At 46.1% G+C, this 27,613-nt stretch overlaps 1 protein-coding gene across 1 annotated transcript in view; it reads right to left on the bottom strand.

Annotated features, from left to right (window-relative positions):
• Nucleotides 1-25,905, bottom strand: part of C11H10orf90 (chromosome 11 C10orf90 homolog) — a 123,051-nt gene extending 97,146 nt beyond the window's left edge. The window contains exon 1 of the mRNA XM_072130499.1: nucleotides 25,742-25,905. Within this exon, the coding sequence (XP_071986600.1) occupies nucleotides 25,742-25,814 (73 nt within the window). The 5' untranslated portion in view covers nucleotides 25,815-25,905. The remainder of the gene's footprint in view (nucleotides 1-25,741) is intronic.
• Nucleotides 25,906-27,613: the final 1,708 nt, after the last annotated feature.

Here is a 27,613-nt window from a genome sequence, read left to right as displayed (position 1 = left end):
CACCCGGCCTATCAACCCAGCTTGGGTCTGGCACCTCATCATCCTCCGATCCCTCAGTCTGCTCCCCCCTCGGACTTCCTGCCCTGACAACAACTTCCCCACTGTCTGACAACCGTGTCTCCTCATCGTCGGACACCTCTTTAGACACTTCTTCCACTACGTCAAGAAGGTCATCATCACCCACAGACTGCGACTGGTGGAAAACCTGGGCATCGGAAAATTGCTCAGCAGCAACCGGACAAGTGGTTTGTGACTGTGGGAAGGGTCCAGAAAACAGTTCCTCAGAGTATGCCGGTTCAAATGCCAAATTTTCCTGGGAGGGGGCAGATTGGGGGGGAGGAGGCTGAGGTGCAGGAGCTGGAGGAGTGCCGATTTCGGTGACATGGGTGGACTGCGTGGAAGACTGACTGGTGGACAAATTGCTCGAAGCATTGTCGGCAATCCACGACATTACCTGTTCGCACTGTTCTGGCCTCAACAGTGCTCTACCACGAGTCCCAGTAACTTCAGACATGAACCTAGGGAGTGTAGCTCTGCGGCGTTCCCCTGCTCCCTCATAAGCAGGTGGTGTCTCACCCCGCCCAGGATCACGGCCTCTGACCCCTGCAGTAGTTGGACGCCCACGTCCCCGCCCTCGTCCTCTACCCCTAGCCCTCGGGTTAAACATTTTTAAAATGAGAGTTATAACTTTAATTTTTTTTTAACTTTTTTTTGTTTTTTTTTGTGTTTTTTAGTTTTTAAAACCAAACGATGCTATCCTATTGCTATGGCTATTTTCTAGCCAAGTATGAAAGCACACTACTATGCCAGATGAGATGACGCTGAGTTATTAAACAAAATAAACGTAAAATAAAAAAGGAAATGGCAGACTGTGCCTAATTGAAATCCAACCCCTAATAAATTTTCCCACTTCGGTCTTTGCAATGGATATGTGCGTCACTAAGCGCAAAACACAGCGGTCGCAAGTCTCACTACAAATTGCTCACAATTTGCTAGTAGATGCACTGCAGCAAGTACAGCCACCAGCAGATCAACCAGAAATCAAATATATATAACGCTACTGTAGGCGTAAGTAAGCCGTTTGGATTCTCCTATGGCTATTTTCTAGCCAAGTATGAAAGCACACTACTATGCCAGATGAGATGACACTGAGTTATTAAAAAAATAAACGTAAAATAAAAAGTAAATGGCAGACTGTGCCTAATTGAAATCAAACCCCTAATAAATTTTCCCACTTTGGTGTTTGAGGTGGATATGTGTGTCACTAAGAGCTAAACACAACGGTAGCAAGTCCCCTGCAAATTCCTCACAATATGGTACTAGCTGCAAATAAAAAAAAAAAAGTATAACGTTATTGTAGCCCTAAAAAGGGCTGTTGGGTTCTTGTAGAATCACTCCTGCCTAACAGTAAGCTAATAGAACAGCCTAACGCTTTCCCTGACCAGCAGCAGCTCTCTCCCTAGCGGCATCCAGACACAGAATGATCCGAGCAGCGCGGGCAGCGGCTAGTCTATCCCAGGGTCACCTGATCTGGCCAGCCAACCACTGCTATCGACGTGTAAGGGTACCACGTCATGCTGGGTGGAGTGCAGAGTCTCCTGGCTTGTGATTGGCTCTGTTTCTGGCCGGCAAAAAGCAAAACGGCGGGAGCTGCCATTTTCTCGAGCGGGCGAAGTATTCGTCCGAGCAACGAGTAGTTTCGAGTACGCTAATGCTCGACCGAGCATCAAGCTCGGACGAGCATGTTCGCTCATCTCTAGTCTGTAGTTTCTTTTCTGTTACCTGGAGAATCAATCCAGAACTCATTCCCTGTACTACTCATTTGATTTAACGATGGAGGGAGTAGAAGAGGATGGGGCTGCAGATTACTTTCTGTTCGATGTATGCTGCGAGAGAGGGGAGGGAGCTGTAGTGCAGAGACATCAGATCAGGTAAAGACCCTAATAGAGTCTCCCATATAGTAAATACCCTGGATAAAGTTTGCCTTTAATTCAAAGGAGCAGAAGGTAAACCTGACCCATCGGCAGCAAAATTAGGAGCTTGTGAAACATCCATGGGTGTATGGAGGAGGCCGTGCAGTCGTTTCTGTATACATACCCTCTAAACAATAACCATTCCCATATCAGTGATTAGAGGGATGTGCAGATCTCTATATTATGCCCCTACAACCGCTGATATGGGAGTAGTTACCATAAAGGGGATAAGCATATAGTAATGATTGCATGGCCTCCTCCGTCCCCCGGAAGTGTACAGGACATTACAGGAAGTTTTACCAGAGTAAGTACAATATGGAAGCCCCTACTAGTGCCTAATACTTATCCTGGGAAAGTTAGTTATTAGTGTCCAACCCATTTAAGTAAATAGGCAGATTGGACCCACTATTTCTCATTACACTACATTACATCTACACGGATCGTGATTTTTTTTTATAGCTTTATTTTAGGATTGGACTGACTTTATTTTCCATCACAGCTGTTTTTATGTAACTCAATGATTTATTTTTTTTTTTGTCCAGATAAGATTCCTGTGTTCTGCACGATGCAGCTTCATCTGATCACTGAACAATGCTCAGCCATTCATGAAATCTATAGTGATTTTGGATAGAGGTCACCGAGTGATGTTTTGCATTATCGGAGAGTGGTGGAGCGGGGGGCGCGCTGCATCCTGCTGTTCCGTCAGCTGCGGCCATTGGATTAGATGATTACTGTATTCCTGGAAATAATGCAGGTGTGCCAAACAGCGAGAAATGTCTTATTAGGACACAGATTGGAAACATTTACTCAGCCCGTAATGTGATTGTTACAAATACCTACAAGGCCTTTACGCACAATGTGGTGGCCATTATTTTTGTTTAAAATTAACCGTAATATTTAGCTAAAAATATCCCTCCGATAGATCTGGGCTATGATGAAGGGCACCAAATCTACTACATCTGCCCTTAGGTCCGAATGGAAAATAGTAGAAGGAGAATAATTGTGAAATTGGAAATGTTTCCTGTAAAGTTATTACCAGGGCAAATTGTATTTACAGTTAAAGTATATTGTAATGTTTTCTCTTCTCTTCATCCAAGTATTTGCATCATAAACCGAGTTATTTTCTCCCCATCAGATCCACTTTTAGCACATGCGGCAGAGAGTGGAGTTTCACAAACTGTAGGTGAATTTTACTCAACTATGTCCATGGGCAGTGGCGTAACTAGAGTCCTGTGGGTCCCGGGGCAATATTCTTATGAGTATGAGTTCCTGTTGCCCCATTAGTATGAAGTGTTCCCATTCTTTGTAAGTCACCCCCTTATTGCCCCCCTGGGTGGCCAGCCAACAAATTGGGACAGAAATAGGACTTGCTCAATTAATGGTGGCATGGCCACCCAACTGTGTGACCAGGTGTAATACACCTATATGGTTCTGTGTATGGAACCTTAGTGAGTCCCCCTTCTTACCCCCCCCCCTTGTTGTCCCCCTTCTTAGTTCCTCCTAATTGTCCACCTTCTGAGTCAGTCCCCTTTATTGTCCCTCTTCTTAGTCCGCATCCCTTATTGTGCCTCTTCTTAGTTCCCCCATTATAGTCTCCCTTCTTAGTTCCCCCTTATTGTCCCCTGTCTTAATCCTCCCTTATTACACCCCTTCTTAGTTCCCCCTCTTAGTTCCACCATTATTGACTCCCTCCCACCATTATTAATTCCAGCTACAACATAAATCCATTTTTCACAGTCCTGCTGCTACTAACACAGAGGTATGATTACACAGATCTCCAAGGACAATGCCTAACACTGGCTGAAGTCTACATTATCACACCTGCTGGTAGACCTTTTAAAAGCTAACACAACATATATCAGATATAAGTTATAGAATTGTTTTGAGCTGAACCATGGGTCCACTCCTCTGCTGTGAGTGACATGGACCTTCTACAGGCGTAACTCAGAACAAGGGCAATAGAGAAGTTTTATGAAGATAACTAAAAGCACAGCAGTGTGAGGACATGCCTCCTGTGCACTTGGAAAAGCTACAATCCAGGAATATAAATCCATTTTCACAGTCCTGCTGCTACTACGTAAAAAGATTCACAGAGGTATGATATCACGGTCCTCCAGCGCTAATGGCTACAAAAACTGCTGATGGATTCCCTATAAGCAGAGAATAAGAGACCCTTAATCCCACCAATATTTACACTTTTCTCCCCGGACAACGGATCAGTGAAAATAAAAGCCAATGGGGCTCATTTACTAAGGGTCCGAACGCCGCACTTTCGTTGGGTTTCCCGAATATTTCCGATTTGCGCCAAATTGCCCCAGCATCGGCGCCGGTTACCTCGCGAAAGAAATGGGGGGGGGGCGTGGCCGTCGAACAACCCGACGGATACGGAAAAACAGCAGAATTTAAAAAAAGAATTGTGTCACAAGATCAGCACTCACATGCACCAGGAAGAAGAAGGTGAACTCCAGCGGACCTAAGCGCAGCAGCGACACCTGGTGGATATCGGGCGCACGACCTTAGTGAATCCCAGCAGACCCGAATCAGCGTCAGAGAACGCACCGCTAGATCGCGACTGGACCAAGTAAGTAAATGTGCTCCAATGTGAAAACAGCCATAGAAATCAATGGCTTTGTGAGGCATCCGTGGAAATCACTGAACCGCAGACGTGATAAACAGCGCCAATGTGACTGAGCCCTTACACGTAGAGAAAACAGGGCAAAGGGGGTTAGAACATAGAGATGAGGGCGGGGGGGATTTCTCAGGACCACTCAGCACACAGGGGTTTAATTATATCGGGTTATTTACTAATGAGCCAATAGAAATTGCTTTGTTAACTGTATACCTGCCGACAAGATACACAAACATATAGTAATGGCTGCCTAGGACCTTGTCACAACATGTAAATAGGATCCGGGACATCTGTAAGTCATAACCATCGGTGAGCCCTCATAGTCCCTGTACAGGGGGGCATTATACTAGATGGGGTGGCACAGGAAGGGGTATTAGATATACAGTGTTGAGGCCATTAAGGTGAGTAATACTACCCTGTTTCCCCGATAGTAAGACAACCCCAATAGTAAGACGTAGTGGGTGTTTTAGGGGGGCGGCTAATGTAAGACGTACCCCGAAAGTAAGACATAGTTAGAGCGGATGGAGCCGGGAGCTGCAGCCTCTTCATGTCACTGCTGTAGCTCCCCGCGGATAGAAGATTATGTGACCGGAGCTCAGCTACTCCGTGCAGGCTCCGATCACATGACCCAGGGCAGAGGAGACAGCGCTGCACACTGTGGAGTCTGCACCATGGAGCTGAGGGAGAAGCTTCCTGCTCTGTGCTGCCTTCTGTTACTGGAGCAGCTCCTTCCCCTCCTCTGTGTTACTGGGGCAGCTCCTCCCCCTCCTCTGTGTTACTGGAGCAGCTCCTCCCCCTCCTCTGTGTTACTGGAGCAGCTCCTCCCCCTCCTCTGTGTTACTGGAGCAGCTCCTCCCCCTCCTCTGTGTTACTGGAGCAGCTCCTCCCCCTCCTGTGTAGCTGCTAAACTCTGCTACATCAGTCTGACCTAGAGGGGGGGAGCAGGGGAGCACATGTCAGCCTGGACCAGACTCTACTTAGCCCTGCAGTCAGTGCCCATCAGGAACACTGAAAAGTATGTATGTTATGTGTAGTGTGTATGTAGGTGTGATGTCTGATCTATATGTGAACATTGTGTGCATGTTTATTTACATGTATAATGTATGCATGTAGTGTGTCAGTGTGTTTGCTTGCACAGTTCTATGGTTTGTGTTAAAACACCCATCCCCCCTTCACTGTATAATGCCCCTACTCTGTATAACCCACCCACACTGTATAATGCCCCCCCTTACACTATATAACCCACCCACACTGTATAATACCCCCCCCCTTACACTGTATAACCACTCCCACACTGTATAATGCCCCCCCCCCCCCTCACACTGTATAACCACCCCCCACTCTGAATAATTCTTGGCACTTGCTTTTATAAAACTGTTTAGGGGTGAATACCATACTGTTCAGGTTGTTATTAATGTTAATTTTATGGTTAAAACAAAAATCAACTTTTTTTTTCCAATATAAGACATACCCCGAAAGTAAGACATAGTGGGACTTTCGGGGAAATACGGTATGTGGGTGCATCATCCAGGGCCGGCACCAGCACTTGGCATACAGGGGCAAGTGCCGGGGGCCCAGAGCAGCTGGGGGGCCCACATAAGGCTGTACATAAGGAATCCAATGAGGGTGAGTGGGGCTGTATCTAATGAATTCATAGGGTGTGAGGGGGGATTATATAAAATACCCATGAGGGGGCTGTTTGGGATGATAAACTAGGCAATATGTTAGGGAACAAGAAACTGTTTTAGTTTCTGAATTTTTAATGCTGCCACATGAGTTCACTGCAAAGGGGCCAACTGAGGCTCTGCCGCCCAGGGGCCTACTGAGACTCTGCTGCCCAGGGGCCCACTGAGGCTCTGCCGCCCAGAAGCCTACTGATACCTGGAGCAGACCTTGCACCACAACTTTTGTCTCTCTTCTAAAAGTCAAGGAGGATGAGTACATCCACCATGAGCTATTGATACCCCCTACATTTAATGCCGCCACGTAAGTTCACGGAGGCTCTGTCGCCCAGTGGCCTACTGAAAACTGGAGTAGCAGACCTTGGGGTCATCAGTTGGGTAAAGTTGCTCCTCAACTTCTTTCTCTCTTCTAAAAGTCAAGGAGGACGAGTACATCCACCACGAGATATTGATACCCCCTACATTTCCAGAGGAATCCACTTTAAAACAAGTCAAGTAACAAAAGACGGCCCCATGGAAGGAAGAAAAAAAGACTCAATAATCTGTATTCTTTATACTCTTGACCTCTGCCGCCAGGACTGTGTTTTACACCTTGTCCATTACCAAGACGCCAATAAAAGTCGGGAATCCGCACGGCGGAGCCGCTATTCACGAGATCCTTGGTTTCAGTGTTAACCGTGAGGGTTGTATTGTTTGTTTCTTAGGATTTATTTTTACCTGAATTTCTTTGTGCTGCAAAGCACAACATCTCAGCAGATAGAGCGGATGAAAACGGCAGCTGCTTTTATATATGACACGCCTGAGCGAGCTCCGAGCCCGAGAGCGCTGCAGGGGAGGAAGCCAATGAAAGCCCGAGTGCTAAGACATCGCTTTACCTCGGAGTCACCTACAAAGACTTCAATAAATGGACAGATTTACTATTATATATATTTGGTACAAGTTCATTAAACAAGTATCCATTCATTCACTCAAAGTCACAATTACATATACAGGCAGTCCCCAGGTTACGTACACGATAGGTTCTGTAGGTTTGTTCTTAAGTTGAATTTGTATGTAAGTCGGAACTGTTTACTTTATAACTGTTACTCCAGCCAAAATTTTTGGGTCACTGTGACAATTGGATTTTGAAACTGTTGGATTGTCATAAGAACCAAGAATAACACTAAAGCTTCATTACAGACACCAGTGATAACTGTTATAGCTGATTATTGTAGCCTAGGACTAAAGTACAGTGAATTACCAACATCCAGAGGTCCGTTTGTAACTAGGGGTCGTCTGTAAGTCGGGTGTTCTTAAGTAGAGGACCACCTGTATGTCCAATCACATGTAAAAAAAAATGTATTTGCATAGTGTCATATAAACTGTAGCACATTAAAGCATAAACTTGTATAATAAAGTATAAAAACAGAATAATACACAGGGTGAGTCAAAAGTCCAAGAACTAACTTTTATTTCAGAAACAAAATGGAAAATGACATATCTGATACCCCAGCAAGTAATTGGTGAGGGGCCCCATCTTTAAAGGGAACCTGTCATCAGAAATGTGCCAAACAAACCACTAGCAGGATGTTGTTGAGCAGATGAGCAGCTTCCAGATGATGTTTCTTTCATGACACAGGGTGGTGGCATTATCCAGAAAATCAACTTTGAAGTGAGATGAAAACTGGTTTTATGAAGTCAAGGAGGCGGAGAGATTAACACTGAAGTCAAGGTTTCCCTGCCTTAAAATGTCCCCTTCACTGAAATCGCTGGTCCTGTGTCCAGAGACATCACTAACCAGATCTCCTGAAGTCTGGTGCATGATGTCAATCATAGGGGAGGAGGTGTTCAGAGGCAGGAGAGCTTGACTTTAGTGTTCAATTCTCCACCTTCCTGACTTTATACATCTAACTTCAAAGTTGATTTTCTGGATGATGCCACCACCATGAGCCATGAAAGAAATATGATCAAGAAGCTGTTCAGCTGCTTGAACACACAATAGTAGTGGTTTATTAGTCCAGTTTCTGATGACAGGTTCCCTTTAAGGCTATGTCTAGAAAGTAACTGATATCTAAAAAGCCGCCATATAAGATAAATGGAAAATTATCTAAAATGGAAGCAAATCAAAGAAGACCAGTATTATCTCAGACATCTGCTTTGCAATATCTCTTGGTGGTTCAAAAGTTATCTATACAGAATGCTGTAACAACCACCGGGAACGTACCCTGTGATGCACAGCTATGTGACGTTTTGTCTATGGTGCTGATCACTGAGCTGAAACCACTGGATCCAATCATTATGAACCCACATTATAATCCATAGGGAATCTCTGTGCTGATCATTTTTCTGGCAAATCATAGACATTATTTAAAGTTCACTTAAAGAAGTCATGTACAGTAGGCAGGGAGCTCAGTGCTTAAGTCAAGCTCTCCCAGTCTCAGAATGTCCCTTCCACCGTGTTAAATGTTCCTACATCCTCCAGGACAGTGTCTAGCAACATCGCTGGACCAAATGGCATCATGAGGCCAGAAGAGCTTGACTTCAGCTCTGATCTCTCCACTTCTGGAGAAGTAAATTTTCTGGTTGATGCCACCGGCTGGACTATAAAATGATGATGACCTGGAAGGATCTTATTGAGCTTGATAAGGTTCTGTTATTGGTTTATTTGGGTAGTTTCTGCTGACAGGTTCTCTTTAAGTAGTCTGGATCTGAGTTTTCTTTGAGTTTGACTATTAAGCTGTTTTGTTATTGGGGCTTATTTACTAAGGGTCCCGCGGCCGCATTTTCATCAGTTTTTTTCCGAATTTTTGGGAATTGCACCAGGGATTGTGTCGCACATGATCGTTTTGTGTTGCAATCGCGCCGGCATTCATGCGACACAAAATGGGGGGCGGGCTGTAGGACGATCCAACGGATTCAGACAACGTGCGGAATTTAACATTTCATTTTGTGTCGCAAGCCAAGCACTTACATGCACTGGAAAGAAGAAGGTGAACTCCGGGGACCTGAGCGGGGAAGTGACACATGCAGGATATCGGGTGTAGGATCTTAGTGACTCCCCGCACAGCACATTATACACGGACAATGCACTTACATGCACCAGGAAGAAGAAAGTGAACTCCGGGGACCTGAGCGGGGAAGCGACACATGCAGGATATCGAGTGCACGATCTTAGTGACTCCCCGCACAGCGCATTATACACGGACAATGCATTTACATGCACCGGGAAGAAGAAGGTGAACTCCGGGAACCTGAGCGGGGAAGCGACACATGCAGGATATCAGGCGCAGGATCTTAGTGACTCCCCGCACAGCACATTATACACGGACAATGCACTTACATGCACCAGGAGGAAGAAGGTGAACTCCGGGGACCTGAGCGGGGAAGTGACACATGCAGGATATCGGGCGCACGATCTTAGTGACTCCCCGCACAGCGCATTATACACGGACAATGCACTTACATGCACCGGGAAGAAGAAGGTGAACTCCGGGGACCTGAGCGGGAAAGCGACACATACAGGATATCGGGGGCACAATCTTAGTGACTCCCCGCACAGTGCATTATACAAGGACAATGCACTTACATGCACCAGGAAGAAGAAGGTGAACTCCGGGGACCTGAGCGGGGAAGCGAAACATGCAGGATATCGGGTGCACGATCTTAGTGACTCCCAGCACAGCGCATTATACACGGACAATGCACCTACATGCACCAGGAAGAAGAAGGTGAACTCCGGGGACCTGAGCGGGGAAGTGACACATGCAGGATATCGGACGCAGGATCTTAGTGACTCCCCGCACAGCGCATTATACACGAACAATGCACTTACATGCACCAGGAAGAAGAAGGTGAACTCCGGGGACCTGAGCGGGGAAGCGACACATGCAGGATATCGTACACACTATCTTAGAGACTCCCCGCACAGCGCATTATACACAGACAATGCACTTACATGCACCAGGAAGAAGAAGATGAACTCCGGGGACCTGAGTGGTGAAGTGACACATGCAGGATATCGGGTGCACGATCTTAGTGACTCCTCGCACAGCACATTATACACGGACAATGCACTTACATGCACCAGGAAGAAGAAGGTGAACTCCGGGGACCTGAGCGGGGAAGCGACACATGCAGGATATCGTACACACTATCTTAGAGACTCCCCGCACAGCGCATTATACACAGACAATGCACTTACATGCACCAGGAAGAAGAAGATGAACTCCGGGGACCTGAGTGGTGAAGTGACACATGCAGGATATCGGGTGCACGATCTTAGTGACTCCTCGCACAGCACATTATACACGGACAATGCACTTACATGCACCAGGAAGAAGAAGGTGAACTCCGGGGACCTGAGCGGGGAAGCGACACATGCAGGATATCGTACACACTATCTTAGAGACTCCCCGCACAGCGCATTATACACAGACAATGCACTTACATGCACCAGGAAGAAGAAGATGAACTCCGGGGACCTGAGTGGTGAAGTGACACATGCAGGATATCGGGTGCACGATCTTAGTGACTCCTCGCACAGCACATTATACACGGACAATGCACTTACATGCACCAGGAAGAAGAAGGTGAACTCCGGGGACCTGAGCGGGGAAGCGACACATGCAGGATATCGGGCGCAGGATCTTAGTGACTCCCCGCACAGCGCATTATACACAGACAATGCACTTACATGCACCAGGAAGAAGAAGGTGAACTCCAGGGACCTGAGCGGGGAAGCGACACATGCAGGATATCGGACGCACGATCTTAGTGACTCCCCGCACAGCGCATTATACACGGACAATGCACTTACATGCACCAGGAAGAAGAAGGTGAACTCCGGGGACCTAAGCGGGGAAGCGACACATGCAGGATATCGGGCGCAGGATCTTAGTGACTCCCCGCACAGCGCATTATACACAGACAATGCACTTACATGCACCAGGAAGAAGAAGGTGAACTCCAGGGACCTGAGCGGGGAAGCGACACATGCAGGATATCGGACGCACGATCTTAGTGACTCCCTGCACAGCGCATTATACACAGACAATGCACTTACATGCACCAGGAAGAAGAAGGTGAACTCCGGGGACCTGAGCGGGGAAGCGACACATGCAGGATATCGGACGCACGATCTTAGTGACTCCCTGCACAGCGCATTATACACGGACAATGCACTTACATGCACCAGGAAGAAGAAGGTGAACTCCGGGGACCTGAGCGGGGAAGCGACACATGCAGGATATCGGGCGCAGGATCTCAGTGACTCCCTGCACAGCGCATTATACACGGACAATGCACTACATGCACCAGGAAGAAGAAGGTGAACTCCGGGGACCTGAGCGGGGTAGCGACACATGCAGGATATCGGGTGCAGGATCTTAGTGACTCCCCGCACAGCACATTATACACGGACAATGCACTTACATGCACCAGGAAGAAGAAGGTGAACTCCAGGGACCTGAGCGGGGAAGCAACACATGCAGGATATCGGGGGCACGATCTTAGTAACTTGCAGCAGAGTTCATCTTCGTCTGACCATCTGGATCGGGGATCGCCAGGGACCGGGTAAGTATATGTGCCCCATTGAGTCCAACACAAGGACATTATGATGGAGGACTCCCAAACGAAGGGGTTAAAGAAGTCCTCTCCATCTTACACTTTGCTAACCTGTAATTCTGAATTAAAGGTGAATGAGTTCAGTGCTCAAGGATCACATCAAATAGAAATGACATCAAGGAGATGAGGCGGGGGAGGGGATGCTGAGTATGATATGCATCCATGGTAATCTGATTTGAGCTTATTATGTTTAAGGCTCCTTTGAAAATATCAATTTTGCATAGAATGTTGAATTGAAAAGAAGAATAAAGAGTCAACAAAAGACTCATTGTTTCCATGCGGAATCTTCACGTGCTCGGCCAGGGGTGATCAATAGAAAACAAATCACATTTAAAGGATTTTATATGATTGAAACTTCAACAAAGTGCTAGGATATTGCTTTCCCTTTAGGAAGGAGCTGCCGAATGTTCTGAGAGGGTTAATGTTACAGTACAGGCTTCATCGCGCCGATAGCATTAAACTTTACATCCCAACATCTCAAGACTGATAATAGAGATCCTAACAATTATCCAAAGTAAACATGTAAAAGTAAACAGATCGTGCGCTCGATAATCTGCATGTGTCGCTTCCCCGCTCAGGTCCCTGGAGTTCACCTTCTTCTTCCTGGTGCATGTAAGTGCATTGTCCATGTATAATGCGCTGTGCGGGGAGTCACTAAGATTGTGCGCCCAATATCCTGCATGTGTCGCTTCCCCGCTCAGGTCCCCGGAGTTCACCTTCTTCTTCCTGGTGCATGTAAGTGCATTGTCCGTGTATAATGTGCTGTGCAGGGAGTCACTAAGATCGTGTGCCCGATATCCTGCATGTGTCGCTTCCCCGCTCAGGTCCCCAGAGTTCACCTTCTTCTTTCTGGTGCATGTAAGTGCATTGTCTGTGTATAATGCGCTGTGCGGGGAGCCACTAAGATCCTGCGCCCGATATCCTGCATGTGTCGCTTCCCCGCTCAGGTCCCCGGAGTTCACCTTCTTCTTCCTGGTACATGTAAGTGCATTTTCCGTGTATAATGCGCTGTGCGGGGAGTCACTAAGATCCTGCCCCGATATCCTGCATGTGTCGCTTTCCCGCTCAGGTCCCCGGAGTTCACCTTCTTCTTCCTGGTGCATGTAAGTGCATTGTCCATGTATAACTCGCTGTGCGGGGAGTCACTAAGATCCTGTGCCCGATATCCTGCATGTGTCGCTTCCCCGCTCAGGTCCCCGGAGTTCACCTTCTTCTTTCTGGTGCATGTAAGTGCATTGTCCGTGTATAATGCACTGTGTGGGGAGTCACTAAGATCTTGTGCCCGATATCCTGCATGTGTCGCTTCCCCGCTCAGGTCCCCGGAGTTCACCTTCTTCTTCTTGGTGCATGTAAGTGCATTGTCCGTGTATAATGCGCTGTGCAGGGAGTCACTAAGATCATGCACCCGATATCCTGCATGTGTCGCTTCCCCGCTCAGGTACCCGGAGTTCACCTTCTTCATCCTGGTGCATGTAAGTGCATTGTCCATGTATAATGCGCTGTGCAGGGAGTTACTAAGATCCTGCGCCCGATTTCCTGCATGTGTCGCTTCCCCGTTCAGGTCCCTGGAGTTCACCTTCTTCTTCCTGGTGCATGTAAGTGCATTGTCCGTGTATAATGCGCTGTGCGGGGAGTCACTAAGATCGTGCGTCCGATATCCTGCATGTGTCGCTTCCCCGCTCAGGTCCCAGGAGCTCATCTTCTTCCTGGTACATATAAGTGCATTTTCCGTGTATAATGCACTGTGCAGGTAGTCACTAAGATCGTGCGCCCGATATCCTGCATGTGTCACTTCCCCGCTCAGGTCCCCGGAGTTCACCTTCTTCTTCCTGGTGCATGTAAGTGCATTGGGTACGACAATTTGAATGTTAAATCTCGCACTCAGTCCGAATGAGTCAGAACATCTGACGGCCGCCCCCCCAATTTATGTCGCATAGAAGCAGTGCAACAAAATCCACTGCTAAATACCTGTCCCAGTTGCGCAAATCCCGAAAATGTTGGGAAGTCCAACGAAAATGCGATCCGTGGACCCTTAGTAAATAAGCCCCACTGTATTTATATGTGTGTGTATATACTTTATGGTATTGTATTATGTGTGTATTTTCGGTATGTGTGCATATGTGATGTGTATATTCTGTATGTCTGGGTATATGGTAGTGTGTGTATATGCTGTTTGTATGTATTTATAGTTTGTATACTGTCTGTGATTCTAAAACAAATATGTATATTTTTTGAAGAGGTCAGGGGGCTCCATTCAGAAGTTTGCTATGGGGCCCTTCCTCTCCTAGTTACACCCCTGGGGGATATCATTATACAGGGATCCCCAAAGGTATTAACACTGAAATGGCCAATAACTTGCCAACAAACTTTGCATAAATCAATTGTGAAAGTGACTACAAGAAATTTCTAATAAGTCTAATTTAGCAAATGTAAGTGCTTCTTTCTCCACATTCCCTCTCATCACACTCCCTTTCAAATCTGATTTTCACTGTGAAATTTCTGCTGAATTATGTCTTGCTAGCAAGATGGACAGAAACACGGTGAGGCGTCCAAGTACATAGAAGCTCCATGGAGAGGGGAGGAGGAGCAGTGATTCGCAGCAGCGAGGTCTTTACCCTCCGCTGTGTGAGGAACTAATAAGTGCATTAGAGAGGAGTAAATCGATTAAAATTCATTTCATGGCACCAAATCAAATGCAGATCTTTTATTTGCTATGGACTATATTTTTTAAATGGTGGCTGCCAATCATCCCATAGCCAAAGAAAATGATAAAAGTTGAAAGCCCTGAGCTTCCCACAACCTCTGTCCCTACCTACTAACCCACACTGTGCTAACCCACTGGTGACCACTGGACGACGGTCCCTATCCAGGCTACTGTGGTCAAAAGCTGTTGTACAGCTGCACATCAGCTGCTCAGTATTAGGGTTTCCACCCCTTGTATAATTTATGCAGAGTAATGAGCACTCCTTTTCAGTGAAATCACTGTGATTTTTATCAGTAGTTAACAATGATGACCAAATCAAATGCAGATCTTTTAAACAGTGGCTGCCATTCATCCCATTGCCAAATAAAGGGGGATGGGTTAAGGGAAACTTTAAAAAAAAAATTGTAAAAAATTCCTGTTCAGACAGGGATGAAGGGCAAGTTCTGCTCTTCCCACAACCTCTGTCCCTACCTTCTTACCCACACAGCACTAACCCACTGGATGACGGTCCCTATCCTGGATACATACACAAAACATATAAACAAACGTATAGACAAAGTACGGTCAGGCTATTGTGATCAAAATCTATTGTATCCCACCCCACATCCAAAAAATATAGGTGCTCAGTATTAGGGTTTCCACCCCTTGTATAATTTATGCAGAGTAACGAGCACTCCTTTTTAGTGAAATCACTGTGATTTTTATTAGTGGTCAGAGATGATGTGTGACATTTTGGCTAAACATAAGCCATTAGACAGTGGATAGCAATACAGATGTACCATTCCTAGGTGTCCTTATCTGTTTTCTTCTATACTTGCTGCCCACGATCTAATGCAGTGATGGCGAACCTTTTGGCGACCGAGTGCCCAAGCTACAACCTAAACCCACTTATATGTCGCAAAGTTCCAACATGACAATGTAAGCAGTAACTTATTGATCCCTGCTGTATCACAGGTTTTAATCGTATTGGCGTCCTGAGTTCACCAATACAATGATGATGGAGAGATTTGGATTGTAGATTCCCTCCAGGGTGCCCTGAAGAGGAAGAATCAGGGGACCCAGAGCAGGAGCTCCAATGACAATCCATCTCTATCCACACCTTCCTGGTTCTAATGACAATCCAACATTTTTAAAATCTAATTGTCACAGAGACCAAAAAAAAATTGGCTGGGGGTTACAATGATAAAGTATACAGTTTCGACTTACATACAAATTCAAGTTAAGAACAGACCTACAGACCCTATCTTGTATGTAACCCGGGGACTGCCTGTATACTTTAAAATAGCGCTGTGCTTGGGACTTTCTGGGCTGTATTGCATCACAGGAGGCAGCCTTGAGTCCTAGCTGGCAAACTATGTGTTGGGGTGAAGACCTGGGTGCCTGCAGAAAGGGCGTTGAGTGCCACCTCTGGCACCCGTGCCATAGGTTCGCCACCACTGATCTAATGTGTTTGATAAAAGCTTATGTTTAGCCGAAATGTAACACATTATTTCTGACCACTAATAAAAATCATCATCTTTTCACTACAATGGAGTGCTCATTACTGGCCAAAACCAAGATGGCGGGCAGAGTACAAAATCGTGAGGCAAATGGAATAGTCAAAGGTCCAAGCAAGGGTCACAAAACACAGCAAAGGTACAATAGAGAATGTAGAACTACAATAGGCAGGAGGTATGTCTAAACAGCACTAAATGGAGTGAAGACCAAGTTAAAATTGTGTTTAAATAGTGTTAAATTGTCTCTATTGTTCTATGTATTGTTAAATGTAATCCGATACAGATAACTACACTTTATGGTTTCAAAGTGATTATTCCCAAAATACGTCACTCGGTGGACACCAGAAGGACTCGATGATACTTATAAAAAGTCCCCTTTATTGGCGTCATCCAGGTTGCAGAATACAGGATACAAGATACTTGCGCAGGTTATCAGTCACGTGTCCATGTCAGTCAGTGTATCAGTGAGGATATGTTCTGTAATGGCCGGGAGGCTTCCATCTTTTCCTGTAGCTTTTCATATGTCTATATCCACCTGCTGTGTCTGTTCCATGTGTCTATGATGTCATGTGACGTCCGAGATGTGAGAGCACAAGAGTTTCAGTAGTGAGAGACGTCCAGCTGTCCGAGCTCTCGTAGCCTCGTTGTATCAGCCTCTCTGTACCAGCCGCCATGATATATAGTAAGAGTAGAGGTGTGTCTTGGAGTGTTGGATATTCTGTGTCCTTGGATATGGTGTTTCTATATATTTAGGCTTGATGCAATGTACAGTAGCTCATCCCTAATGCTGATATAGATTGTGTATGTCACCAGCGCGTGTATGGCTATCTTCATGGTCTTATATTAATGAATATTGTGATATATAATTATTTAACAGTCACTAAAACTGCTCCTGAGACGCACCCCCAGCTCTGAGATGTAGCAAGGAGAATACTCAGCCCAATGCAGAGAAAAATAAAAACAAAAGGATTACAGATATCTGTAATCCTTTTGTTTTTATGTTTCTGTGGCTTTTTCCTGCTGTGAAAACCACTTGGTAGTTTGGGTGCAGGCCACCTTGCTAAATAGATACCAGCGACATTTTCATTTAAAGTTTCTAACCTAGTGCGCCAATCCAAAAAGTATATACAATGCAGAGAAAACATCTAAGTCAAAGAAGTTCAAACTCTAATAGTTCTGACAATTCCTAATGAAATTTACAAAACAAGACATTGAACTTTTTATATATTTTTAAAAACTTTACGGCATTAGTAGAGGTTATATACCAATGTCCAGGACAAATGGAGCAACATCGGTCCGGACCGATTCGATATATACCTGAATCAAATATCCCCAAAAAATTGAGGCCTCAAAAGCATAAAACTTGCAAGATTCACTCATCTCTACTTTGCAAGACCAATTGTTGTATCTATTGCAATATGTTCAGTACATGTGGACCATCATGATACCCCCTACACACACACATACTACCTCCCTGGCATTCAGTAATCTCACTACCCATTCCCACCTTTGCCATGCAACTTCAATAAGAGCCAGAGAAATTGGAAAACCTATATTTCCAAAAAGAAGATTTAAAAGAAGAAAAGTTGCCCGCGTAGTATAAACCAGAAAACAATAAGGAAACTGTAAGTGTGTAACATTTAAGATAATTCTACATGTAAAGTGTAGATATTGATTGTTAACCTTTCAATTGCTGCTATACACAAGTCTGGTGGAAACTTATTCCTCTCCGCTTCTTGCCTCTGAGTCAGATCCCACTAGATTTGTTTCCATGGCTGCCAGCGAAAAACAAAGAGACGCTTATCTTGTAATGTCAGAAGGGCCTGTGGTTATACAAGTTTAGTGCCATTGTGTCTCCTCATCCATCATGCATGCAGGGGAATGGTAATGCAGGGGAGAAGGTGGAAATGACAGCGACATAGAGCCGCCACCTGTCACGTCTGATTCTTTTATTTCTTACATCTATTTATTTTCATCTATTCATCTATAAAAATAAATAAATACATATAAAATAATGTAAATAAAAACAACATAGTATGAACTAAAGAAAAAAAACATCATTTTGAGTTTGAATTTTTGAATTTTGCGAATATTTTGCCGGATGGGAGTTTAAAAGGCCATTCCAGCAAGTTGACGTCCTTAGTAACTAGCCATGGCTATGATTGGAAGGGGGTGTCCTTCTGGCCAATCACAGCCACAGCTAGTAGCTAGGGGCATCAATTTGCTGGATTGGCTGTTCGTCTGGCAATACAACAATGGGGCAGATTTACTTACCCGGTCCTGTCGCGATCCAGCGGCGCGTTGTCGACAAGGATTCGGGTCTGCCGCAATTCACAAAGCTCGTGCGCCCGAGTTCCTGCATCTGTCGCTTCCCCGCCGAGGTCTGCTGGAGTTCACCTTCTTGTGCCTTGCGACACAATTCTAATTGTTAAATCCCGCCGTTGTCCGAATCTGTCGGGTTTTCCAACGGCCACGCATCCCTGATTTCTGTCGCATGTAAGCCGGCGCTAATGCGCCAAAATCCGATCATAGGCGCCAAAATCTCAGGCAATTTGGCGCAAAACGGAAATTGTCGGGAAACCCAACGAAAATGCGCTCCACGGACCCTTAGTAAATGAGCCCCAATATGTTTGGGTCGCATGGCCGTACCTGAATCCTTAATGCAAACGTCATGTACATCATGTATAATTTTTTTTTTTTTTTATCCATCCTGTGACCAACAGGATTTTTTTCACTGTGTGATGGTTATCACTTCTTTGGTGTGCACCAGGAAGCTGACACGTTATCAGTTGTGTCTTCAAGATACCAGTGTATATTTTGAGTCACAAGGAACGTCTGTTGATCTCCATTTGACAGTCTCTGTTCTATTGAGACATCTATCTATTCATATGGATACATTTATAAAGTGGGACCACAATTTTGCAACATAGGCACAAATGAATGACACACAAAACTTGAAATTGATGACACACAGATGGCAAAAATGGACCACAGACAGTGTCAGACTGTATTTCCTTAGGGCCACCAGAGAAAATCAATCTGGGGGGGGGGCACTCTTCATTATCCCCCAAGAAAAATACTCCAGCAGCCTTCAAATTGTGTTATTTTCTGATGGATCTCCGGGCTGCAGTATTTGGTCCAGCCAGTGCCCACCAGGGGATCTTCTGGTACTCCGGTGGGCCAGTCCGACACTGATCACAGATAATAATAAAGTTTTGTTTATATAGCACCATCATATTCCGCAGCGCTGTACAGATTTGTTCTTGGACCACAAACTATGTAGCCTTAAAGAGAACATGTCAGGGAGATTTGGGACACTCAACAACCCACTGGCCCTTATGGTCCTTGTTTAGTGTCCCAAATCGCCCTGTATGATTTTAAACCAGTCGGCAAAAAATAATATAAAACTTTATACTCACCTCATCTCCTCGGCGCTTGCGTGGTCCAGCAAGTGAAGCCGTCGTTTTAGACCCCAGCTTCTCTGTGGGAGCCCATAGGTACAGCGCATGCGCAATAATAACGGGATACTGTCCCGGCCTAACTTCCCGCATCTCAAGGGGAAGCGCCGGCGCAGGATCTGAAGATGTGAGTCCGATGTGGTTTTTTTAAAATATTTTTTTACACCTGAAGAATTTAAAAAGTTTGATTTGGGACCCTTAACCAAGATTCATAAGGACCTGTAGTTTGTGTAGGGTCCCACATCGACCTGACAGGTCTTCTTTAAGGCTTATGCCCAACACTAGGAATTTTGGATTTTTCTACAGCTTGCACATGCATTCACCTCTGTGTGCTCATGCATTCACCTCTGTGTGCTCATGCATTCACCTCTGTGTGCTCATGCATTCACCTCTGTGTGCTCATGCATTCACCTCTGTGTGCTCATGCATTCACCTCTGTGTGCTCATGCATTCACCTCTGTGTGCTCATGCATTCACCTCTGTGTGCTCATGCATTCACCTCTGTGTGCTCATGCACCAGGCCATGGATTCCATAATTGGCTAAGGCCCCAAACAATAGGGCAGGTCCTATTCCTACTTGTGTTTGTGTTAATTGTTATCAGCACAAGAGCAGAGGTCACCCACTTATGATACACAGGGTGCAAACATCAGTCCACAGGATTGTAGTTTGCATCCCGAATGACTGCAGTTTCTTTGTACAGGAAAGCCTTGCATGTGGCAGCTCCAATGCAGAGCAATATGTACCTGGATATGCTGCCAAATTCTTCCACGATGTATCAGAAGATAAAAAAACAAATGCACAACTACTGAAGAATTTGCTGTATATTTCACACAACTTCACAGCTAAAACCAAAGTGCAATGGAGTCTGAATGGAGATGAAATCTATTATGTGTCAAAATTGTTACATAAGAAAACATGTTAAAGTTGCAGTAAGGTGCATGAATGCCTTATATTCTTTGTTTTATTCTGAGTGAACGTTCTGTAATCTATAATAAAGAGATAAAGGGAGATAAACAGTTCTACACAAAGCTCATCCTACATGAATCTCAGACCTCGTTATAATGTATCCTCACCTTCATCTGCACCTGAGATGAATCCCGTTGGCAATGTGACCCCATCACCCGCAATCTTTTTTCCTTTTGATTTTCCATTAGATGTTCAAAGTGACAAAGCCCCAACGCTCAGGGGATCTCTTTCACCTTGAGATGAAGATTTGTCAAACTTCCCGGCTTCATAAAGCTTAATATCTTGCCCTTGCGTTAGATTTATTCTCGTGCATTCAGCTTGTAGCTTCCTCAAGTCACAACAAGGTTCCGGAATATAAATATTTTTATTGCCTATTTTAGCAGAATAAACGAGAAAATAACCAATGGTTCTAGTTAAAAAGGTTCTGATGTGCAGAAAGAAGCGGAACATGGAGTCACTACTAAAGGTCTACCTAAGGATTGCACTATAGGGGTGACTGATGGGAACCCCACTGATCCTCAAAATGAAGGGGCTACAACACGGTGCCAAGGCTCTGCATGGCGCACACTGGGAAACATATACTTACCTGGCCGACAGAGTTCACCCGAAGTGCATTGTCAGTGTATAATGCGCTGTGCGAGGAGTCACTAAGATCCTGCACCCGATATCCTGCATGTGTCGCTTCCCCACTCAGGTCCCCGGAGTTCACCTTCTTCTTCCTGGTGCATGTAAGTGCATTATCCGTGCATAATGCGCCGTGCAGGGAGTCACTAAGATCGTGTGCCTGATATCCTGCATGTGTCGCTTCCCCGCTCAGGTCCCCGGAGTTCACCTTCTTCTTCCTGGTGCATGTAAGTGCATTGTCCGTGTATAATGCGCTGTGCGGGGAGTCACTAAGATCAAGCGCCCGATATCCTGCATGTGTCGCTTCCCCGCTCAGGTCCCTGGAGTTCACCTTCTTCTTCCTGGTGCATGTAAGTGCATTGTCCGTGTATAATGCGCTGTGCGGAGAGTCACTAAGATGGTGCACCTGATATCCTGCATGTGTCACTTCCCCGCTCAGGTCCCCGGAGTTCACCTTCTTCTTCCTGGTGCATGTAAGTGCATTGTCCGTGTATAATGTGCTGTGCAGGGAGTCACTAAGATCGTGCGTCTGATATCCTGCATGTGTCGTTTCCCCGCTCAGGTTCCCGGAGTTCACCTTCTTCTTCCTGGTTCATGTAAGTGCATTGTCCGTGTATAATGCGCTGTGCAGGGAGTCACTAAGATCGTGCGTCTGATATCCTGCATGTGTCACTTCCCCGCTCAGGTCCCCGGAGTTCACCTTCTTCTTCCTGGTGCATGTAAGTGCATTGTCCGTGTATAATGCGCTGTGCAGGGAGTCACTAAGATCGTGTGTCCGATATCCTGCATGTGTCGCTTCCCCGCTCAGGTCCCTGGAGTTCACCTTCTTCTTCCTGGTGCATGTAAGTGCATTGTCCGTGTATAATGCACTGTGCGGGGAGTCACTAAGATCGTGTGCCCGATATCCTGCATGTGTCGCTTCTCTGCTCAGGTCCGCCAGAGTTCACCTTCTTCTTCCTGGTGCGTGTAAGTGCATTGTCTTGCGACACAATTTGAAAGTTAAATACCGTACTCAGTCTGAATCAGTTGGATCGTCCGATGGCCCGTCCCCCGATTTCTGTTGCATGAAAGCAGCGCCGCTGCGCCAAAATCCGATCACGTGCAACACAATCCCCTGCTAAATAACTGTCACAGTGGCGCAATCCCTGAAAATGTCGGGAAGTCCGTTGGAAATGCGATCCACGGACCCTTAGTAAATAAGCCCCACTATCTCCTCTTGGTGCACAACCCACATGTGTTCAAAAGGGTAGTTTTTTACAACGTTGGGTTGACTTATCATTTTGGGTGACTCATCATTTTGGGTTCACTCAAGGACGGTGCAGAAACCCCAAATTGATGCAGCAGCTTAAGGCTACATTCACAACTTGTTTTATGTAGATGCTCCGCATATCCACCAGGAGCTACGTCTTTCCATCCTGCTCCGTGCTGATGAACACCGTGTGGGTCATGTAAACCTATGGGAAATGGATGCAACTGTATTGCATCCATCTCAAGCCTCCGCTGAGTGTACCCATTGTGGTAACTGTCCGTATAGGGATATCAACATCCCTGGGGGAAGCACCCTGAACATCCTCCCGCTTATGAGGAGGGGTGGAACAGGAGAATGTATCCCTCTGTATGAGCATGATACATAGGGATACATCCCAGCTCAACATTGTAAAGATACTTTGGAAAGCCACGTGTATATCTGTATCTGAGGCAGAAAATGAGGTGTTTACAGGGATTTTGCACGAGGGCAATACCTTGGATGCATCAAAGAAGGTGCAGGCTTGGCAGTAACATGTCCTTGCAAAACTTAGCACAGCTTAGCATAAGAAACCATAGTCCTTTCCAGAACACTGAACCACTGCAGAGGGCGAACAGTGACATTTATATCTAAAACCTTAGACTTGTACCTTTAAACCTTATTCCTTAAAAACCTTAGACGACCCCTTTAAATAGTTCAGACGGTAAACAACTTTGGATTGTACAGAGCGCTGGACGCAAAGCGATGGCCCAATAAATTATGATTCAACATATGGATTTTTTATGACTTTAAAAGCCTTCGGCACATTTTATGGCCCAAGCAAATGATATGGACTCAGTTATTACGTCTTTTATGGGACACAACATTTGCACCTTTTTGGGGAAAACATTGATCTGAAATGGATAAAATAAATGTAATATATCTTCAGAGTATCTTCAGAAAAAATACATTTGTAGTATTTCCTATTTCTGCACAGAGGCCATTTAAAACCCTCCTCCATCATTTCCTCTAAATAAATCACCCTTCTCTTTAGGCACCAACTACATGGGGCTCAGATTTAGACATGGCCACTAAAAATAGTTGCGACCGCTCGCTCTATAACATGCTGCCTGCAGATAGGACACTATGTACAATCTGCTCAGCTCCTCCTGCTCTATAACATGCTGCCTGCAGATAGGACACTATGTACAATCTGCTCAGCTCCTCCTGCTCTATAACATGATGCCTGCAGATAGGACACTATGTACAATCTGCTCAGCTCCTCCTGCTCTATAACATGCTGCCTGCAGATAGGACACTATGTACAATCTGCTCAGCTCCTCCTGCTCTATAACATGCTGCCTGCAGATAGGACACTATGTACAATCTGCTCAGCTCCTCCTGCTCTATAACATGCTGCCTGCAGATAGGACACTAAGTACAATCTGCTCAGCTCCTCCTGCTCTATAACATGCTGCCTGCAGATAGGACATGTACAATCTGCTCAGCTCCTCCTGCTATATAACATGCTGCCTGCAGATAGGACACTATGTACAATCTGATCAGCTCCTCCTGCTCTATAGCATGCTGCCTGTAGATAGGACACTATGTACAATCTGCTCAGCTCCTTCTGCTCTATAACATTCGTCCTGCAGATAGGACACTATGTACAATCTGCTCAGCTCCTCCTGCTCTATAACATGCTGCCTGCAGATAGGACACTATGTACAATCTGCTCAGCTCCTCCTGCTCTATAACATGCTGCCTGCAGATAGGACACTACGTACAATCTGCTCAGCTCCTCCTGCTCTACAACATGCTGCCTGCAGATAGGACACTATGTACAATCTGCTCAGCTCCTCCTGCTCTATAACATGCTGCCTGCAGATAGGACACTACGTACAATCTGCTCAGCTCCTCCTGCTCTATAACATGCTGCCTGCAGATAGGACACCATGTACAATCTGCTCAGCTCCTCCTGCTCTATAACATGCTGCCTGCAGATAGGACACTATGTACAATCTGCTCAGCTCCTCCTGCTCTATAACATGCTGCCTGCAGATAGGACACTATGTACAATCTACTCCGCTCCTCCTGCTCTATAACATGCTGCCTGCAGATAGGACACTATGTACAATCTGCTCAGCTCCTCCTGCTCTATAACATGCTGCCTGCAGATAGGACACTATGTACAATCTGCTCAGCTCCTCCTGCTCTATAACATGCTGCCTGCAGATAGGACACTATGTACAATCTGCTCAGCTCCTCCTGCTCTATAACATGCTGCCTGCAGATAGGACACTAAGTACAATCTGCTCAGCTCCTCCTGCTCTATAACATGCTGCCTGCAGATAGGACATGTACAATCTGCTCAGCTCCTCCTGCTATATAACATGCTGCCTGCAGATAGGACACTATGTACAATCTGATCAGCTCCTCCTGCTCTATAGCATGCTGCCTGTAGATAGGACACTATGTACAATCTGCTCAGCTCCTTCTGCTCTATAACATTCGTCCTGCAGATAGGACACTATGTACAATCTGCTCAGCTCCTCCTGCTCTATAACATGCTGCCTGCAGATAGGACACTATGTACAATCTGCTCAGCTCCTCCTGCTCTATAACATGCTGCCTGCAGATAGGACACTACGTACAATCTGCTCAGCTCCTCCTGCTCTACAACATGCTGCCTGCAGATAGGACACTATGTACAATCTGCTCAGCTCCTCCTGCTCTATAACATGCTGCCTGCAGATAGGACACTACGTACAATCTGCTCAGCTCCTCCTGCTCTATAACATGCTGCCTGCAGATAGGACACCATGTACAATCTGCTCAGCTCCTCCTGCTCTATAACATGCTGCCTGCAGATAGGACACTATGTACAATCTGCTCAGCTCCTCCTGCTCTATAACATGCTGCCTGCAGATAGGACACTATGTACAATCTACTCCGCTCCTCCTGCTCTATAACATGCTGCCTGCAGATAGGACACTATGTACAATCTGCTCAGCTCCTCCTGCTCTATAACATACATCACCAATTGCACTATAGGAAAATGGACAGGAGCCATCATTATACAATGTCCCTCACTATTTTCATGGTCGTTCATGTCTAATAAAAGGACAGTTCCCAGGAATCAAAACTAAGTGCGTCCATGTCTATACATCCACATACGGTGAGAATGTACAGTATATATACACACAAGTGCGGCTACTTACATACAGTAAAGTGTAAAGCGAGTCACAGGTAACAAGGATACAAATATATCATCTAATGGACCTTCACTAAGAAATACAAAAGGTTCTACCAACAAAGAAAGAAAGTTGCAGTTCTGGAAAATTCCATAGTCCTGGGCTCCAGTGATACGGCTGTCACTTACCTAAGTAGCTTTCTTTCTTCTTGACAGAGTAATAAAAGGTGCGATGAACCTGTGTCAGGAAGGTCTTGCCCATATCTCTTCTTTATATGGAGAAATGTGGATGTAACTATTTAGGGGATTCTTCCTTGGGAAAGCATCGGCGTCTTCGTCCAGCGTCTGGGCCGGTAACTTGTTGCATTAGTAACAGGGGACACCAGGACCTGCCCTCTGAGCCTGCGCCATGAATAATGAATGCCGCTCACATCTCATCACTGGAATCCTATTCATTCTATTCAGAGACTTTATTACCCATCTCCTCCAACCTGCCGACACTGGAAGGTTATATAACCGCGCCGCCCGGCTGTCAGCCATTCTAATTCCGAGGATTTCTCAGCTTCGACCCAACACGAAAAGTGGAAGGAGGCTTTGGGTATAAATGTTTAATATCCCAGACTTTAATATTTAAGTCCCGGCTCTTAGTTCAGATTGTTTCCTTCAGCAAAGTTTAAGAGAAGAATCTGGAAGCTTAATACCTGTGCATACAATATCTGACATATTCCCTAGATTGCGGCGGATGAGCGCAGGCTGGAGGAGGCGGAAAGTTAGAGAGAAACTTAGTTCAGTTTTGTAAAAAAAAAATGTAATAATACATTGTAATTCTAAGATGGTGCCATGGTGCCGGTGCGTCGGCTCTAGGTTTTTTCTCCTCTTCCCCCTCTTCATCCCCGATTTCCCCTATTTCTTCCCCTATTCCTCATGTTTTCAATCCCCTCTCCCTACTCTCTGCTAGCAATTGGCCACTGGCCATGTGGATGGCGACGGAGCGGACCATGGATCCCGGCGGGAAGGAAAAGCCCACAGGACCCGTGTCAGGGATGATAACCAGACCCATTGAGACAACAGAGCGCGTCGGAGGAAAATAGGCATCAGTGGGGCGGACATGATGGGAGGAATCGGAGGGCATGGAGCGCAGTCCTGCTTCATCCACAGCCTCGGTCAGCAAGTGAGGAGTCTTGCTGCAAGTGAGCAGTGGGTCAGCTGCCTCCCCTGTACTCGGAGTTGCAGATGCCCTCTAAGATTGTGGGGAGTCCCACGATCAGCAAGTGGGGCATAGTCGTGGGGATCAGCTGCAGGCCTCGGCACCCTGCCAGCAACGACACATTCAGGGTGCTGACTCCTGGTGCAGCAGTTCAGAGTGCCCCCAACAGATCAGGCGAACTATCAACCGCATGGCATGCCCTCCAACAACCCAGCATTGCACCGGAACCATCAGGACCTTCTAACCTGTGGCCATACTAGTTGATCATGCCCATTGCTGCCTGAACCCTCGTCCTCTCAACACAACCAATTGAAACTCTCTTCCAGTGTTGATCCTGACCTTGTGGTCTAGGCCATCCAGGTGGACCAGTGACTCTCCGCAGCCTACACATGACAGGCCACACCAGATGTGTCCAACCACAACTAGGTACCCCACTGCTCATACCACGGCCTCTCCCACAAGGCCCCATCAAGCTCAGAAACCGTACCCCTCTGCACCCCCCCCCCACCACCACCACCTCTTCCCCATGCCGGTATCTGTAGGAGATCGCCTGCAACAGAGCGCTGTTTTTTCAAGGCTGCCATTAGCGGGGGGGGGGGGGGGGGGACACATGACTATATTCCCCAAATCATAAACAGGAGCATCTGTATAACTCATTCTGAATGGTACAATCTTATCAATTCTTTCTGCGCTAAACTTGGGCACAACTCTTCTTCATTGTGCACGTTGGCATCAGGATATTGACCAATTTCTGGTCCTTGTGTCCTTCTGTATCTCCCAGACAATCAGGATCAGCTCCAGGATTCAGTAGGCCCCTGGGTGACAGAGCCCCAGGGGACCCCTTTGCAGTAAAC

Source organism: Engystomops pustulosus, chromosome 11, assembly GCF_040894005.1.
Source record: "Engystomops pustulosus chromosome 11, aEngPut4.maternal, whole genome shotgun sequence".
NCBI classification, from domain to species: Eukaryota; Metazoa; Chordata; class Amphibia; order Anura; family Leptodactylidae; genus Engystomops; species Engystomops pustulosus.
The sequence above is the reverse complement of the archived record's forward strand: the minus strand, read 5'-3'. Positions and strand labels throughout refer to the sequence as shown.